The sequence below is a fragment of the Pogonomyrmex barbatus genome, unplaced genomic scaffold (assembly GCF_055798465.1).
Source record: "Pogonomyrmex barbatus isolate J1 unplaced genomic scaffold, ASM5579846v1 scaffold2, whole genome shotgun sequence".
NCBI classification, from domain to species: Eukaryota; Metazoa; Arthropoda; class Insecta; order Hymenoptera; family Formicidae; genus Pogonomyrmex; species Pogonomyrmex barbatus.
The window spans coordinates 13,744,936-13,764,026 of record NW_028297116.1 but is presented as its reverse complement, the minus strand read 5'-3'; the positions used below and the strand labels follow the sequence as shown (position 1 = coordinate 13,764,026).

The window sequence follows — 19,091 nt, the reverse complement described above, 5'->3', positions numbered from 1 at the left end:
TCATTCAAGTGATACAAGTTTCGTCATAATCTCACGTTGATCTGTTACATCTAATTTTCAAATAAAAAAATTTAGGCGTATATAAGACGGCAAAAAGACGAAATAATTAAAAAGGCGTAGAGGGATATTAAATTATATAATTTATTAACATAAATGCTTTTTTGCATTATACATTTTGCATTTGTAATTTGTGACGCTTTTAACTTCGATTCTTGATATTTCATTTTTTCTCTTTCTTTTCTCTCTCAGCATAATTAAAAAAAAAAAGAAAATTTAATTATCACGATGGCAATACGCCGCGATTCAACTAGCAAGATAACAGCAAACAATTCGAGATGAAGCTGCGCGCGGTCGACGCATTCGCGAGACAAACGAACCGCGCCCGTGGGCGCGACGTGATTGGCTGCCGTGCTCGATTGGCGGCGACCAATCCACTGCCGGCGAGACGCTGCGAACGAGCCGAGCGGATGGCAGAGCAGTGTGGTCACGTAGTCCCACCGCGCCGCATGGTGGATGAATGCTTCTCTCGTTCGGACACCGGAATAAAATGCTGTAAAGTGTGCGTCGTCACTGCCGCACCAGAGAGGAAGGAGCGTGCCAGTGGAGGTTGTCCCTCGTCGATCTACTTCATCGGTAATTATCAGTTGCATCTGACCGCGGTATGAATCGCGATGAGGTGGGCGAGAAGCAAGAGAGGAAAGGAGAATTGTTCGACGACTTCGGCGCGACGACCGACCGACCGATCGACCGACCGACGTCGACAACAACGACGATGACGACGACAACAACGATGACGATAATGATAACGATGACGATGACGATGACGACGACGATGATGATGGTGACGATGGCGATGGCGATGGCGACAACGACAATATCGACGATGACGATGATCAACGACCAAACTCGAAATTAGCGGCGTGTCGTTATTTGCCTCGTTGCCGAGGGATGCATCGTGATCAAGTGCGTCACAGTGCATCCCTTGGCGACAGAGTGATTCCACGGCGGCAGTCGTCTCTATCCGCGTCGTCATCGTCATCATCGTCCTCTTCTTCGTCGACGTCGTCGATAATACTTCGCCGGAATACATCCGCTGATGGATCTCTTTCGATCTTTCAATCGTCTTCACCAAGGACACATCCGCCGATCGATTTCTCTCGATCTTTCCCAGCGGGAGATCCTTTTGCGTCCTGCCTTGTTTTCGTCCCTTCCTTCTCCGTCCCACCCCCGCCGATGTGTAGTTCGCATAACTGTTTCTCTCTTTCTCTCTCCCTCTCCCGCGCCTGCTACCGGTTTCTCTCTTTCTTGTTGGTCCTCGCTCGTGACGTCGAGACGCGCGGCGAGACGCACGCACACGCATAGGACACGTTCAGACATATAATATGTGTATACATATAGCAGCGCGCAACGTTGACAAGGGCGAATCAACGATGGGGACGCGAATATCCAGTGAAATCGCGAGCGGAGATCGCATCGGGACGCCGCCTTGCTTTTCGGCGGCGAAAGAAGAAGAGGAAAAACTCCTCGAAGGCGTCTTATCGGTTTTCCCTGTCGCGTCGGGCGCCGCTCGTCTCTTCCCTTGCCCCCCTCTCTTCCCCTCTTTCTCCTCCCCCCTCCATCCGTCACGTCGCTCCTTCTCGCGCGCGCGATGCCATTGCACCGCCGAACGGATCGTAGCAGGAAAGACTATAAATACACACGCATCGCGCGCGGGGTAAACAAACTTGACCTCAGCGGAATTCTCTTATCGGCGTACACACGCAGACGACTTTGAGGTTATGTATCGAACCCACGTCCTTCGAATTTGTGTTCATCGCGACGAAAAATCCGGCCGGTCGCGTCGTTGTGACGAACGATAAAACTGCACTCGAGAAATAATTCGATCGGGGTTTTCGACGGGCGCGGGTGGTAGAGTGACAACGTGCATGCTTTGAGAAATCTTACAAGGTGGGACAAGGCGACGCGTTGGTGGGCCTTTGTTTCCGAATTTTTCGCCACGTTTACCAACGGGATAGGTTCAGCCTTGAAACATAAATTTTTTGTGAAGTAACCAATCGCGATTCGCCTTACCTGTTCCTCGTAAGGGTTTTGAAGCTGAATTTGTATTTCTTGAAATTTACACAAGATGTTTGGGGATTATTTATTTTTTATCAGATGAGAAAACACGTGAATCAATTTGTACGCTTGTTTATACTTTAAAAATAAAAAAAAACATTGATATTTTTTAATTTGCTTTTTGTTTATAAAATTATTATAAAACTATTTGGAATATTAAAATGATAATTTTCTGTTTTCTCTTTGTAAACACTTATTTCTTTTATAATTTAGATTAAATGTCCGAAAATAAACTGAGAAATTTTCTTTTTATTTATAGTAAAATAACTGGCATTTGCCAGCTATTTGAAGGCTGTGAACACGAGTGCTGTGCATTTGAGGAGTGATTGAAACGGAAGAGAAATATCTAAGTGAACCAAAATGAAGTGGGGATCTAGTACTCCCTTTAATGAACAAGTGGGTGAACTCACTCGTGTATTCTCTCAGTGGAACGAATGCGAACAGACTGTCGTTCTCTATGCACTGCTACGTCATTTGCCTGCGGTACAGGCTAGGTTTCTCGCGCAGGCAATACAGCACTCTTTGCACTCTGTGACAGAATTGGATACCAAGGAGACGAATGCCAACAATCCAAGTAATTACAACAATATTCACATTTTATATTTAAGACTTTATGCTTGATTTAACAAAATTATAGTTTATGTATCATATTTGTAATAACATGTTAAAATAAAATGCTTTATGTTACAGATTATATTAATTCATTAATGTCAGAGTCGACAGAGGTCGCAATTCATCAACTTTTGACGCATTTGCCCTTACTAAGGCCTGGGAATTTGGAGTGCAAACGAAGCTATCTAATAGCGATACCCGAATTGGTGAGCCATTGTGTGAGCACGGGTCAGTTTACAGAACAGACGCAGCAGCTTCTGAGTTACACTTTGATACACCCGGCTATCACTAATCAAGATCGACGTAATTTCACTCAGTGGCTCAGACATCTTGAAGATCGTATCAGCAGTACACCGCCCATTTCCGGTCTCGAAGAATATCCAAATACTCCAAAGTATGTCAAGCTAAAATAATATGATACCATCGTATCATACTTCTAAATAACATCTTATCTGTGATATGTTTTGAAATTTGTTTTGAACTTGATTTTTTTTCCTTATAAGATGGGATAATCCATGGCAGAGGAACTCCAAGCAACATAATGAGCCGGCAAATTTGTTCAATATTCAACCGAATACTACGTTTAATGCACCATTTCCAACATCCGTTAATCGTCAACGGCGTTCGAACAGTTTGACGCCACCAGTAGCACCATCGCATCATCTCGAAATCGTCGAGCGTACCAATAATGCGAATAATTCATCCAGGCACAAACCGCGCAGTTTTAGCGTCTCGGGCGATCATGCTAGTAATTCTCAATTATATTTCGTATAGATGAATATGTAACATATATCACGAATATCTATAAATGTTGTCATTAGGTAACATCATCGGTCTGGGTCCACTGAGTCCACAGAGTTCCTGCGCAAGCAGCGGTAGCGAGGGTCGTTTGGATGACGCTTCAAACCGTTCGCTCGCGAGCGGCATGAGAGGTAGATATAAATGCAATTTCATTATTATTATTAGCAGTATATGATTGAAAGAAGTTATCTTTCCTATATTTTGAAATATTTGTGTTTGTCTATATTTTTAAATTATGGAATCTTAATTACATCTTTTTTTTTTTTGAAATTACTTCTAATTAATTATATTTTCTTCGTTACCGACAAGAATGTCGATATCTAATTAAATTTTTGTTTACTTGTAGACGTACAATTATGGCTTAAAACATTACGGCTTCATAAGTATAGTTACTTGTTCGCTACCATGAGTTATGAAGAAATGCTGCAATTGACAGAGGATCAATTAGCGGAGCAAGGGGTTACGAAAGGCGCTAGGCACAAGCTGGCTCTCTCTATCGCTAAACTGCAGCAGCGATATAACACGCTTTTAAATCTAGAAAAAGGTCTGGTGCAACCTAGTACTCGTGATGGTATGCAAAACACTTCATTCTCACAAGGTCCATCATTGCTCATTAATACGATGGAAGAACTCAAAACGATTTTGGCTACTCCTATGAAGCCGAGTCAGGAGAACGACCCACAAGATATTCCTGCCCAATTCACGAAAGTGCTTGGAAAATGTATATATAAAAAAACTTTTATTAAAAAATTCTAACTCCAAAATTCCATTAGTGATTAAAAAGTAATTATCTTTTACATTGTTTTTTTTTTTTTTCTTTTAGTGTGCAGTAGATTAGCTTTGGAAAGTGTAGAGGATGGTATTTTATGTGCATACATCAACATTTTGGAAAAAGTATTGCAACATGATTGTTTTACTCCGAATCAGAAGGAGAAAGTACAACAATGGCGCAGTAGACTTGGCAATCCGCGACCGACTCCAAAGTAAGCCGAGACATATGTTTTCGACAGAAAATATTTCTAATGCGAAATCCGAGCGAAGCAATATGTGTATAAATATACGGCAACTTTTAATATGATGAAACATATGAAATTTTAGGTGGCAGCAGCACAACTATGGGTATAATAACAGGAGGTATGGGAATCCGCAACAGCACAATAGAAAGCCGAGTCTGAATTTGAATCATATCCACAGTACTCATACACACAACCAGTATATGATTAGCTCGCACAGAAACAGTATATCCACACCATATTTGCAGAATAATCAGAATCAGACTCAGAGTATGAATAACATGAATACGAGCAATTTGCGTGCGGTCCACACGACCGAGAAGAGACCGAGCTTGCAGGAGAATAGTTTGCAGGTAAAAAAGAATCTATTTTAAAAAATTTTTAAGACCTACAATTTATCCCGTTTATTCGTATAATGGTTTCAATTTTATTTTACAGCAGTTACAGAAAACGTTACAACGTACATATAGCGCCCCGCGGGATCATTTTGTGGGACACTCTGTCAATGGAGCAAATGAGACAACGGAACCGGAAATCGATTCTAGTTTGGAATCGCTCTGCTTGAGAATGACCGAGCAAGCGATCGGTGGGTTTGGCGAGGCCTAATCTTCCATGTATGCGTTCTAGGATTTGTTGTAAGTCCCATTTAAACAATCCTTTTCGGATTTTCGACTCCGAAAACTCATTTAAGAGAAATTCTGTTTGTTAAAATGCGAGTCATCTTTATCGCACGCTCGTTCGCATTTTAACAAATAGAATTTCCGAGTCAGTTTTAAAGTGATACTGCAATGAGACGACACATATTTTTTTTTTTTGTTGTGTGCTAATACCTGCGTGTAGACACACTTACGCTTTAATATATCTCTACCAAATGGAAAAAAAAATGTCCGACACGTGCGACATTGCTAAAAGACAGAGATAAAGATAAGTTTTTCTTTGAACATTGAATGACTTTACACGTACATATACGTGCGCATGCACGCACACACATACACATACACATACGAGTACATAAATACCAATTATTTTTATTATGTCCGATGCAATTGTATTATTTAATTGACAGAATTTGGCAAGCCAAATGCTATTAGAAAGATAGATTCTTTCCTCGATTGTTTGCTGCAACCATATATATATATATAAAGATATTATATAAAAAGAAGTATATATATGTATACACACATGCGTAGAGTTTTATGAAAGATAGAGAGAAAAGGAATTTTAAATCATATAAAATGCGAGGAAAGGAAGATGGAAAAATTACATTACATCACTATGCGATGTTTTGCAATATTATTTTTTGTGTTATCCATTTTACGAAATGGAATTCGTCTGATTTTAAGCACCAAGAGACGTTGTAGTAACGTAATTCACTTTTAATAACTTAGACTGATTTTACTTCTTTTTATTATTATTGCTATATTATTATTATTATTATTATTATATTTTTACTCTTATCATTACTTACATCACTATTATTAGTGCTACAATTGCTCCTACTATCACTATTACTATCGCTACTCTATTATTACTATCATCACTTACTACTATTTCCACTATTATCGTCACTATTGTCACTCTCACTTACCGTTACTATCGCTCTTTACTCTATTACTATACTCCGTTTAGAGAACGAGCATACTTAAAGGGTTGCCGCTTTGTCGCATTAATTAATCCGCGCATACCTTTAAAACTTAATCTCATCTGTACCAAGAAGCACATATGGCGGCGTGTATGCTTTGTAGTTTGCGCACAGATCTCGTGATTTACCAACTTGGTTGATGGATTTCATATCCCATTTTTCTTTTTTTTTTTTTTTTTTTTCTTGTTATAAAGATGATGTAACCACAAGTAAATATACAATAATGGATATTAAGGGCCTTATGTGAAGGGAAAACGAGCAAACCAACAGTATGAGGTATAGAAATTTGATATAAAGTAGCAGCGAAATTCGAGGGAGGGTAGACTGGCGCCGTACGCTATGGCGCGACATCGAAATCTGTGGCTTTAAATTATAAGCATACATCGTATCTAATCTATTTAGCATGTGTTAAAGTAGCGTCGCGAGTAATGTAGCATAATATTTTTTCGTGCAAGCAGAAAATTTATTAAATCGCATAACGCTAGTGAATAATAATCGATTAACGTGAAATAAAAAAAAAAAAAATATGTAACGAAAGACTGAATAATTCACGCGCCACGGTCCGTCGATTTAGATTATCTGGATGCTTCTCTGTCCCTTCCATTCGCACGGATCTCGTGCGCGCGTGAATAGAATAATTGGAGAAGACTGCGAAGAAGGAAAAACTTGTCAAAATATTAAGAATTAGCGAGCGAGCGAGCGAGAGAGAGAGAGAGAGAGAGAGAGAGAGAGAGAGAGAGAAAGTAAGAGCGAAAGAGATTTAAGAAAAAAAAAAATTAAACGAGCGAAAGAGAGGTTGAGGAGGATAAAACTAGTTAATTAGTATATATTATATTAGCGATTATTGTAATAATTATATTCTGCTAGAGGATAATACGTGTAAGACCGCGCGGTGATTTCTCGAATCCAGGAGTATCCTGCTAAGAACTGTCTATATTTAGTAATAACCGTACACTGAAGGAATGACCATACTTAATCATTATTTCGTTCCATACACGCGATATCTTTTACTCGATCAGCGGCAATAGCAGCAGAACCAAAACTGTATTCGATCAGTTATATACATATACATATATTGCGAAGGATGAAAACTATGAATTCCAAGAGAAATGATCAAAAGCTAGTCAAACGATTTTTATTTCTATCAGTTAACCTGTATAGTTAATTAATTATACATTAAATCTAACACATACATATTATCAGGAATTTATATAGGGGACACACACACACACACACACACGCACGATCCACTCCTACATACGCGATCACACTTGCACACATGTACGTACACAGCCATAAACACACATTACACATATTCACATTCGCCAAGTTATACGCGCAATAAGTAAAGCGATTCGAGCGAGAACGCATGTGAAAAAGCTCAAAGACTGCTCCTAAGCGACATCAGGAATTTCATTCAACGTAGAATTACTACTTATATATTTCATCTAATTGAAGCGCAGCATCTAATCTCCAACTGACAAAGGCAGGACCTGAACTAATAATAGAGGATGCAAAGAGATTTTATCCGCGAAACGTATACATATATAGAGTGATCAGAGCTAAAAGAAAAAGGAGTGGGAAGAAAAAGGAAAAAAAAAAAATGTAATCAATCCTGCCGAGGATCGCAACCGCCGTTACGTTAATTTTTTGCTAAATCGAATCATTAATCTATCACTATTGTTGTTTGTGAATAAGCTTTACGGAATAACGGTAAAAATGTACTTAGTATTTGCACGGTCTTTGTCAAGTTTGGTAGATGTCTGTCTTGCTCAAAATTAACTATCGGCGGTGGTTTATTACGTGATTTCTGAAGGCGCTGTGCCGTCAATGCACGCGAACAACGAGTGAAAACGAACGGATAAACAAATCGACAAAATCGTTTGATTAAAACATTTGATCGCAAAATGAAGAATCACAAGGAGTATATATAAAAAGAACATTTCGAGTCGAAAGTATATTAACTCTCGATATGACGAATTTTATTAATAAATAAATGTAAAATGCGCATTACATGTTGCATAATTATATTTTCGATATAATTAAAAATGCAAAAATCTGAAACGGTTACCGAAATATCAAAACACAGTTGAACAAAGTTCACGAAAGGTAACGTAAAATTTTTCCATTTTATGGAATCTGTACTTTACATATTAATGGAACTTCTCGTGTTTTAATGCGATATAAATTCTATTAGTATATAAATACTGATGAGACTCAACTCCTTGCGATTTTTCAATTTGCGACTCTCTATACATATGCGTGTGCACATTTTATTTACTTATTAACTCGTTACATTCATATCGAGTTTTCTGACTATCCATTTAATTTGGGTAGCGGTAAAATATGTACCACGCCTGCCGCGTTCTGTTATCCGCTCGTTGACCTCGGTTCAGGATAGACGAAAGTAAAATATGTATGGGGCGGGGAGGGGGAGGAGGAGGATTAAAATACGTGGAATACTCTTTGGCCGGATACTTGCGAATCAACCACCGACTGCTCAGGGGTTGCGCACTTGATGGGTGTAGTAGTAGTAAAAATTGTTGGAATGATTTTCCTCGATTGCGATTTAGAGAAGAACAAGACGATGCGAGTTTCCGGCTGAAGGCATTCACGACGAGACCCAGATAGCAAAATGGATAATTAGATCCGGTGCGGATAGGTATAGGACCGACGCGTCATAGCGACTGATTTGCTTTAAAGAAAAACGCGTCGCGCAACCGGAAAGCGCGCCGCGAGACGCTTTTTTTTTTTTTTTTTTCCTTGTACGCGGGGTCTCGCACCCTCGCTGAAGTACTAGTGTTCACGTTTTGCCGCAGCTTTTCCGGATAATACTAGATAAGTCGTAATAAGACCCTTCAGATTCGTCAGATCGCTAACTGGGATACCTTAGTCACATAAGTAAGCTGGGCAACTTGTAAAAATGCAATTTTTGTACTGTTATAAAAAGTTGAATAGACGAAGGTACATACACTGACGTTGTAGCGTGAAAGAACATTTTTCAATAAAAGATTTTTCATACGCATACATCGCGTACTGCGGTTATTATTTCTTTAAATGCCTGTACGTATAATAATATATAAATTGAACGAATCTGTTTTCATTTGTGAATAAAAATTAATGCCATACGATATTTATCTTTCAGTTTTATTAATAAAATATTTTAAAATATTAAGACCGTATGGACTTTCTACTTACAAATCTTAATATTTTAAGAATTTTTTTTATAAAAGAAGCCAACACTAATCTTTTCTCAATTCCAAAACGTTGCTGAGGTATGAAGGTATGAAGGTACTATTACTAATTATTTTAATTATAAGATGTTTATGTTCGTCTAATGAAAATCCATATTTGATTTTTTTTCTTGTGTAATTATAAATATAAATATAAGAATATGATATTTAATTCTAATTTTAAGTCCAATTCTAAATGTATCTCTTATGTATTTTTTACGAGAGGTATACAAATGAAAGAAAACGTGATTGATTTTATAGTTCTCTAAACAGCATTTATTTTCTTTTGTTACATTTTTGAAGTCGCGTCTCACATCCGGGACGTTATGCACAGTTTTAACGGTGAAAGATAATATTAAACGTCGATACAATATGTCATCGTTTCCGTGTAATATATAAATATTTAGACCTGTGCCGGCGACACGCGTTCGCCAAATCTAGAATCGTATGATTTTGTTCGATCGACTTTCGATCGTTATCGTTTCCTCGTCCCGCCTACCATCTCTAACGGAATGGCTACGTACACACGCAGGGATTCAATATATTAATGTATTTTCTCACAATCGATGTAAGGTCGTTAAAATATCGGATACGAGTACAAAAACGATTCACGCTGAATCTCTTAACGGGGGGGGGGGGGGGGGGGGGCCGGTACGGGGCCCCCTACGAATTCGCTTTCCTTCGGATTGCACAGACAGCCTTGATAAATTAAAATCTCTTCGCCATTCTTTGTCAAGTTCTAGATCACAGCGTAATGTAACATGAAAAGAGATCAGGCAGTCTAAAATTTTCCTTATTACTTCAGACACCTTTCTGAATCTTTTTTGTTGAGAATTAATTATGGCTAGAAGGTCTGATGTCTGTTAATTAGAGATTTGTCAGTTCCAATTCAGATAGTAGATCTAGTTGCAATGTAGAGCTAGACAGAGAAAGAGAATTTAATTATAATCACGGATAGTAGTACAATAGATTAGCCGGAATCACGCACTTTGCTTGTTCGTACCAAACATTTGAAGAACCTCTTCTCGTTTCTATACATTCACGCGTTTCCACCTAATACGAAGTGGCTACAAAATAATAATAAATACTTACAAACTATAACCTAACGACTACTCTTAAGTTTGAAATGCAAAGGATCAATCGTCGCTTAAATCGAATAATTAAATAGACAAGACAATATCCAGACTTAAAGTTAGCTCGTAATTTAATATGTACGTACGGTGTAATATAAACATCGATTTATCTCGCTTCTCTCATCACGCATACATGTAACACGGGCGCGTAAAATCTACTCTGTCTATACACGTATTTACATATAGATCGACATGTTTTATTGTTACGAAACTGTAGATCAACGTGACACTGTTGATGAATTTCATGTGATGAATTTCATAAATCCCGAGACAACATGGAACAAGATGAAAGACAGTTTAATCTAATGTTAAATAGTTAATTACGTTTTTTTTTTTTTTTTTTTTTATTATAGACTGTATACCGAAGTTATAAATAAGATACAACTTCAAGACAGCACTACGTATCGTCCATTAGGCGAGTTTACCTATCTTATCGTCCCGACTTAGAGTCGCAAGTCGAAACTTTATTGTTTTCTCTAATCAGTTCAAGATTTCTATGGAAATTTCTATCAAACTGACACAACTTCCGGGAGAACAATCTTATCTTGCCTAAACGTGATAACGATTTGACTGGGTATTGGTGTTCACGTTACTGCTATGTAAGTATTTTTGAAAGCAAGTTTGTTTTTCAAAGATGATCAAGAGGGAACGGAAAACGCTAAAAGAATGTGTCCTCGTTGAAAAATTTTTATTAGAAATTTTCAGTTTCTAGTAGTTTAGATTTAAAAAATTCTGTAATATCGTCTATCGTATTTTATATTATTTTCAAGCAATAACAGGTAATATATACTTCTCTTTTTAAAGCAGAACAGCTTTTTTCATAAAGGCTTCTTTCATAAACGAATCTGTTTTTATGGAAAAATTGCTCTCGGTGACGGCATCTTTAGCCTTCTCCATTTTCTCTTCTGGATTTCATAAAGAGATTGAATTGATTAATACTTTAATTAATATTTTAAAATTATCGATAAGAATATCTTTTTTTAAAACAAAGAATGATAAAATAAGAAATAAAAAAAGAAAGAAAATTTAAACATTTAGCTTTCAAGAAAGATATATACATACATATGTATATATCTCTCTGAAAAGTTAAATGTATGTATCTGCATATATAAGTAAGGTGAAAGTTGGATGTTTTTTTTTTTTCTTTCTACGGATACATATAAAACGGAAACATATTCGAAATTCCTCGTAGCAATGTTTAGATGAAGAAGTATGTATGTCAGGCATTGCACCTCTGAATAAAACAGTTACATTTAAGAAATAGTGTCACAGCTAATAGCTTGCAGCGCGGTATATCTTATTCTTTTTTTTTACCTATGTACAAAGCCTTATAATCGTATAAGGAAAATGTAGCTTCAGTAATCATTCATCCAAGCATCGATACATGATCTCTATAATATTACACGAGGAACCACGCGCCGATCCCATCGATCAGATTAACGTCACTGAATCGTGGCAATTTACGGAATCATTTTACCGATCAGCAGCGATAGACGTATGCAATCGTGTTGTTAGTAATAAATATATCGCTTTCGCTATAGCTTCCTGTTTCCCGGTTCAAAAAACAATTCTATCGATAAACACCGTAGGCTGAAAATAATTCCGCAAATATTCCATTCTCGACGGCTTTCGTCTTCTTTTGCAAAATCCTCTTTGGTCTCGTACATTCAAATAGAATATTGGCAATACAACGTGAAAGACGAAAGAATTCCGTCCGTCGCATCATATTACACGTTTCCGTCATATTCGTAGCACGCTTGGCGGCTAATAACCGGTTTCGAGCCCCATATTCTATTTGAGGATCGACTAATATGTAATATGGCATTACAGAAAGGAAAATATACACACAATCGTACGTAACGACCGTTCTTAAATCGAAATACGCTAATAATACTATCAAGTGTCATGCAATATCGGTGTATAACATCTCGCGTTTGACGATCATAAAATTCGCTTTCCGCTTTTCCTCTTTTCTTACGCTAAACTTAATCATCTCCCGCTGCTGAAGGCTACGGCTTTACGTTCGTACATTCTCACATTTAACGCCAAACGTGGTCGTTTGATTCTGAGATTTATTTGTCTCATACGAAAAAGATCGTATTTTTTAACCGTAGGTTTTATCCTAGACTTAGAGTCGACATTTCGCGCTAAATGCCGAATATAAATACGGCTCTACCACGAGTTCATCTGTCTCTACGTTAAATCGATCCGTTATTGGCAGTACAGAAAAAAGAAGTGTGCGCCAGATCAATAGAACGTACAAATGGTGAGACACCAAGATCGTGCATATCCCTTTCTCTTTCCCAGCACAATCGCCAGAGCATATTACGTAGGATTTCCTAAACACTGGTGCGATCACCGAAAGCTCATATTCTCCTAATCCACATTCGAAAATTTCCACATATTTTTTAAACTACATATATTTATTGTTAAATATTCATCAATAAATTTTCTCTCTGTTGATGCTTGTTTCTCTGTTCGTTTTTCGGGCGTTTCTGTCTTGTAAGCCGAATACATTGGACATACAATCTACGTTATCTCTACATTAATCATTTGGTATGGAAAATGTCTCACAATTCTGTCTCACAATTTGTTCGTAAATGCGTTATTTCATAGTACTAATAATTTATTCTGAAATATAATAATATATCACATTTTTTAGCGTCGCGGTTCCGCAAAATCGAGAATCCTCCGATCTTAACATCAGCCGCTGCCACGCGCGACGTATTTCTTTTTTCGCCAACGTCATCCTCAACGTCATACTTTGTTAGCCGGATTTTTAACTTGCAACTAGATTACATGCAGTTACATATCATATATAATATGAGTAGACGAATACATAAGATTTCTCTACATATAAACTCTTCAGATACAACATTCTTTGACAAACATCAGATCACACCCACGAATGTCGAACATTGCGGCGTTTGTACAGTCAGATTTTTTTTCTCTCGTGTTTCAAAGAACCGAATCACCTTGAAGGAGTGATAAACTACGCTGCATTATCATCTCTGTCTGGATGAAGAAACGAAATTCCGAGTATTTCCGATTATCGACTGTAATAGTCACACGCCTTCGAAAGTTTCGATGATTGTCATCCAGGATAAGACACTAATATCCGGCTAAATGCCGTTTTTCAATAATCACGCAATTGATGCAATCCATGGCGTGTGTATTGATTACAGCCGAGACAAAATGTTCATTAATTTTATGTGAATTGAATTGATAAATTGAAAATTATTTTGTAATTACCTTAGAACACAGAAAGTTTCGTATACGTTAACGTTGCACGTTATATATGACAAAAGAGTGAATTAAAATTTATCACGAGATATTCAATCAATTTAAAAGAATCATTCGTAAAGCATCATAATTGAATCATCACCATCAATATTATATTAATAAGAATAATTTCTGTACCGTAGTAAAAAAATTCTTTTAGCATTTAACATATAATTTAACTGTTGAATTAAAATAGTAATTTAATTTATATCAATAACAATAGAAATGCATATTGCTTTTATGCTGGATTATATATATATATTTTTTTTTTTGAGAATATAACTTTTATTTACATATAAATAAATTTTTCTATAAAGTAATAACTTTCTACAGAGTAAAACCAAAAAACTTTCGTCTCAGAATTATATGTAAATTTGTTTTGCGTTCTTTTAAAAAAGAGGAAAAGATGAAAATTTATATTGCGTTTGATTTTCTAATTTTACTCCATTTGTAAGTGCAAAATTACTCCTATTGATGCATTTCTTATTCCATCTTACGAATACTAATTTTGTTAGAATATGAAAAACTAGAAAATCAAAAACTAGAAAAATTTGTTTACTCTCGGTGATGGCGCTCGTCAACATCCATTATTTCTTCCCTCAAACTTATGGATGTCTCAGAATTTTGAAGAAACGACGGAAAGAGATGACTTGAATGTGTTTACTCCTTCGGTTTTCTCAGCCAGCTTCTACGGCCGAGGCTGGCGACGCTCATCGAACTGGCAGTGCTGGTGACGCTCGCCAACGAGTTCAGGCTTACCGAATGTTAATCCTGTAGCATGTGCACGAAGCTAATCGGGAACATGCCTCGTCGCTCTGGTGCCCGTTCCAGCGCTCCTTCCATCCAGTTGTCGTCATCGGTCTGCTCATTTGTCACGATGATGACCTCGCCCTCGCGGAATGACAATTCGTCCTCGTTGTCGGCCTCGCAGTCGTACAGGGCACGACAGCGTCGCAAGCCACTCAAAGTCGATGACGTTGGCTGGAAGTGAAATGAAAAGTCATTTATAGAATCAAGAAATATCGTATAATGACGTGCGTGTTTCAGCCGTTTGGCAGAAACAAGCACTTCTGTTGCTCGAATCTTCGTCACGAGACAACAAGCATAAGAACATTTGTTCTTCAGAAATTGTAAGATCATTGGAAATTCCAGAGGAATTGTTATTAAATTCGGCGGTAGTATAAGACATCGATTAATCTTTTAATAAATTTTATTTTACTCATTATTTAACTAATCTTATTATATATTATAGAATAAAAAAAAGGAAAAATTTATTAATTTATTATATTTAATTGATTATTATCGTGAAAGCAGATTATAGTTAGTTAAGTTACAAATATATAATAATTAAATTTTATTCAAGTCTGAAGAATTTTTTATAATATATTTTGATGTATGTCTTTGTGTAATAAAATATTCAATGTAATAGCATGTACCCCGCAACCAGAATTTCCAATATGAAACATCAATATCATGCTAGTTATATGCTGTTTAATATCCGAATAGCTTAAGGTAAGAGAATTTTAAAGGGAAAAATATCTCACGTGTCGAAAGAAGTAGCACAATGCGAGTCAAGTATTACTAAATATAAACTCACTCACGGGAAAATCATGCGTAGGTCAGTATTTACAATTATACTTTATATCAAAATATTAGTCATACATAAGAGATTCGTTAAAAGAGCAGAATATTCTCGTAAAAAAGTCACACTCTGATTACAGATTAACGATGCAGGTAGGATTAATAATCGATCGAGGAATGTACATGTTAGTTTGAATACAATCCAACACGTTATGGGTTTCGCAATGGGAGAACCCGATCATGGAGTTAGATGTCTTGTGAAAGATTCGTATCATTATTATGATCGAATAATAATATAATCGTTAAGAAATATCAGATGATGATTAAAATGACAGTGAGGTCTAAATGATTACTCAATATAACACGAAAATAATATACTCAAAGCCTCGACGTGAGTTGCATAAATCATGATACGAACACGACTGATCATGCAAAGCACTGTTACACTTGAAAATATCGTCAAGCAAAGACAGAGAAGAGTAGGCTCTTGTCATTCAAATTTTTCGATCATTAATTACCGTTGTTAATTCTCCTGATAATATGTGATATAATAATTACAACTTTTTTCTTCGAGAGATAACGTTCCTTCTTGTTATATAAGAGTACAATCTTAATTAATCACACTTTGTATTATGATTAATAATATATGATTGTCATTATATAGATATAAGTAAAAACGTTATATATTACTCATTTATGATCAAATGGTTTCAAGTGTAACATGCTGTAATGGCTGGGATGGCTGATGTTTACCAGATTCAGATTTGGGAGCAAAGATGAAGGCTCTTCGGCGTAGCTCTCTAGCCTGGATCGGTCCCTTCGCTGTACCAACAATGGTTAATGACAAACCATAAAGCACTGATTTTGAAATGCATGCATTCTCTACATATCCACACACAGTAGGTACACGTAATTATATATTTGATTCATATCTGTAATGAACTAGTCGCTATTTAATCCACGATAAACTGGCGAATTCTGCGGTATTCTCTCTCTCTGCTTATTGCTTTACTTTTAATTAATAATTTTTATCTCGATAAATACTTTATCAGATATTTTCAATATTTGAGAATTTTTATTTTTAAGAAGATTTTTTTCTTTTTATTTTATAAAAGAAGTCTTTAGATAATTAAATTATTAAAGGTATTAGTGTATTTTTGGGATATTATCTTCGGGATATTATGTTTCACGAAGTTTGCTAAAAATGATTGTTTATTGCGATATGAAATGACAATGAATGAAAAATGGCTGGAATAATATAATGATAATGACATTTTATATGTATTACTGTATGCTAACAATTAATAGATAAATATTAAATGTACAATCATTACATATCTTGATATCCGTAATATTGTAAAAGGGGTGAATAAATAGGTCGATGTGCATAACATATGGTTAATATCTAATGCAAAATGCTCAAACCCGCACGAATAAACCGAATGAAAACTATATTATGAAGGAAAATATACACATAATGGCACAATCTGGTTAGTTACACCTTCTTCCCTACTGTGTTAGTAGAACAATGGCCAACCATCCGATCAAATGTGTGTGTGCGCGCAAACAGGTAAGATGTGAGATAGTGGGACGATTTTAATTATTAGGTAATACATAGATAATATAATATCGATTTCCGTATATAATTATGCTCATAAAATATCTGAATATAAACTGGATAATGATTTAAATTTTTGTATGTATAACGACTTTATATATTCTCTTCATATTTTTATGAATCTATTTTTTTATAATTTTTAAATTTTGTCGAGATATTGTATTCGTTGAGACTTTGTATTTATTATTATATGTAAGAATATTTTTTTTTAAGATATTTGTCAAAGTATTATAACTGTTAAAATTAATTTCTCTTATATATACATATAAAATTCCGCTTTTATTAAAATATATTTGCTATATGCGTTAAAGGACTATATTTACTAAAAATTTGTATACTTATTAATTTTGTATAAATAACAATTAATACGCAGAACATTTGTTTATCTCGCGAACCTTCTCTTTTAGATCAATTTTATAAAAATTTTAAACAAACTTTTATCTACAGCTTTAAAATTCTTAAGAAAATAAAACACTCGTATTCATAAAACTGAAAAGATAGAACTATACTTTCAGCAAGAGAAACTATTTTATAGATAAAACAATGTATTTCTCAATCTCTAACAAAATTTCTGAAACTCTTACTGAGAAGATTGTTAATTCAAGTATAACTTACCTTTCGCGGTGGTGGGATAGGATTGCCCAAACCATGATCCGAACACATAGAGCTCAAAGACTCACTACTACGTCCGTTGCTTAATCTGGTTGTGATACTGGATGGAGCTGGAGGCGGCGGATTTCGTGGTCTCTGCAATGTCGAGCTGTTTGTCTTGTCCATACCTGTATACAGAGAAAGAAGCAGATAAGTATCTATGAATCAGAATTTCGAAGTTCCTCCTGCGAGATTTATTTATCGAATGTACCGTGTCCGGTCGACGAGTCGCCGCTCGGTGATCTCTTATGATGTTGGCTATTTAATGTATTCAACGTATGCGGTAGAGTGTGTAAAGTGTGGCCAGCTAAAATCGGCTCGCTGGTCGTACGACTGTGCGTCGACGTAGCCAACGTAGCCGACGTGGGTAGCGTACCGTAGTGCGACGATGGCAGGACAACGCCGCTTCCGACGGCGTTCCCAGCAGGCGGCGGCGGTGGCGCAACTCGCTTCTTCAGCGAGCCGTGGATGTTCATTGAAATGTCCGGCGCCATGGGAGTGGGTACTATGCGAAACAATAATCGACATAAGAAATGTGAAAAAAATTATGGAAAGTCAATTGTATAAAATAATAAAATCAACGAATTGGCGGTTTGATTATGATTATATTATAATACTCAATTCAAATTTATTCAAATTCATCTAACAATTACAATTATGTTCGATTGTTACTTAGTGATTGTGTAACTGTTATTTTTAACGCGGACGCATCAGTTTTATTTGATAATTACTTGGATTTTAGAAAAGTTATCACGCAAAGCGAAAAGTATAAGAATGCAAGTCTAATTTACCAGCTACAGGCTTTCTCGCTTGCGGTGGCGGCGGTGGAGGCATTTGTTGACGATTCGTCGAAGCGCTTGGAGATGATCCACTCTGTAGGCTGTCACAAGTGCTACTCCGACTACGTAATGTCACTGGTGAATCACCTGATCCCGTACCACCACCTCCGGCATATGATGGTGGTCTACTACGTGACTTTTTCTCAGGAGTTAGACATCCGTTCTACAAAAAGAAGAGATATACGTGAGTATGGATATAAATAGATGCATGCTTGAGATGCGGAGTATCGATACATATTTGTTTATGTTAATATACTCACTCTGTCTTCAATTATTGTTTCATCGTCAGAGAAATCTGTGGAACCTTCGTCGTGAGAAAGATTCCAATCAATATTCACATTATCAAACAACGTTTTCTGCCTTTGAAGAGCATGACTGAGCTGAAAATAATTTATTGTCTTTTTTATGCAACTTTTCAAAATATAAGAAATTGTTTTAAGCCTATTTTAGTCAAAGATTATGAAAAATTGTAAAAAAAGCATTAAAATTAATGTTGATAATAAAAAATTATATCTGTTCCACAAAATTGTATGAAAAAAAGATATAAAGTAATAGGAAATATATAAGAGAT

The 19,091-nt window shown here is 36.3% G+C and overlaps 2 protein-coding genes across 7 annotated transcripts in view; one reads left to right on the top strand and one right to left on the bottom strand.

The window, feature by feature from the left end:
* The first annotated feature begins 66 nt into the window (after positions 1-66).
* Positions 67-9,210, top strand: smg (sterile alpha motif domain containing protein 4 smaug). Of its 4 annotated transcripts, none has more exons than XM_089077046.1 (9): positions 67-633; positions 2,375-2,689; positions 2,806-3,121; positions 3,231-3,475; positions 3,549-3,659; positions 3,875-4,249; positions 4,352-4,511; positions 4,627-4,894; positions 4,983-9,210. In XM_089077046.1, the coding sequence occupies exons 2-9, from the start codon at positions 2,476-2,478 to the stop codon at positions 5,145-5,147; spliced, it is 1,854 nt and encodes a 617-aa protein (XP_088933172.1). In that variant the 5' UTR covers positions 67-633; positions 2,375-2,475; the 3' UTR covers positions 5,148-9,210. The 4 variants fall into 4 exon arrangements, with proteins under 4 accessions (XP_088933172.1, XP_011639003.2, XP_025074372.2 ...); XM_011640701.2 differs by having other exon boundaries at positions 4,980-9,210; XM_025218587.2 differs by lacking the exon at positions 67-633 and adding an exon at positions 836-1,775 and having other exon boundaries at positions 4,980-9,210.
* Positions 9,211-10,874: 1,664 nt separating this feature from the next.
* The window catches only part of Asap (ArfGAP domain of ASAP), a 49,250-nt gene continuing 41,033 nt past the window's right edge, over positions 10,875-19,091 (bottom strand). Inside the window, exons 13-18 of one of the 3 annotated variants that reach the window (XM_089077045.1) lie at positions 18,781-18,900; positions 18,473-18,683; positions 17,893-18,186; positions 17,646-17,809; positions 16,166-16,234; positions 10,875-14,812 (exon numbers count right to left, since the gene is read on the bottom strand). In XM_089077045.1, coding sequence (XP_088933171.1) covers positions 14,597-14,812; positions 16,166-16,234; positions 17,646-17,809; positions 17,893-18,186; positions 18,473-18,683; positions 18,781-18,900 — 1,074 coding nt within the window. In that variant the 3' untranslated portion in view covers positions 10,875-14,596. The remainder of the gene's footprint in view (positions 14,813-16,165; positions 16,235-17,645; positions 17,810-17,892; positions 18,187-18,472; positions 18,684-18,780; positions 18,901-19,091) is intronic. The other 2 variants (XM_011640706.3, XM_011640705.3) reach the window with 2 other exon arrangements.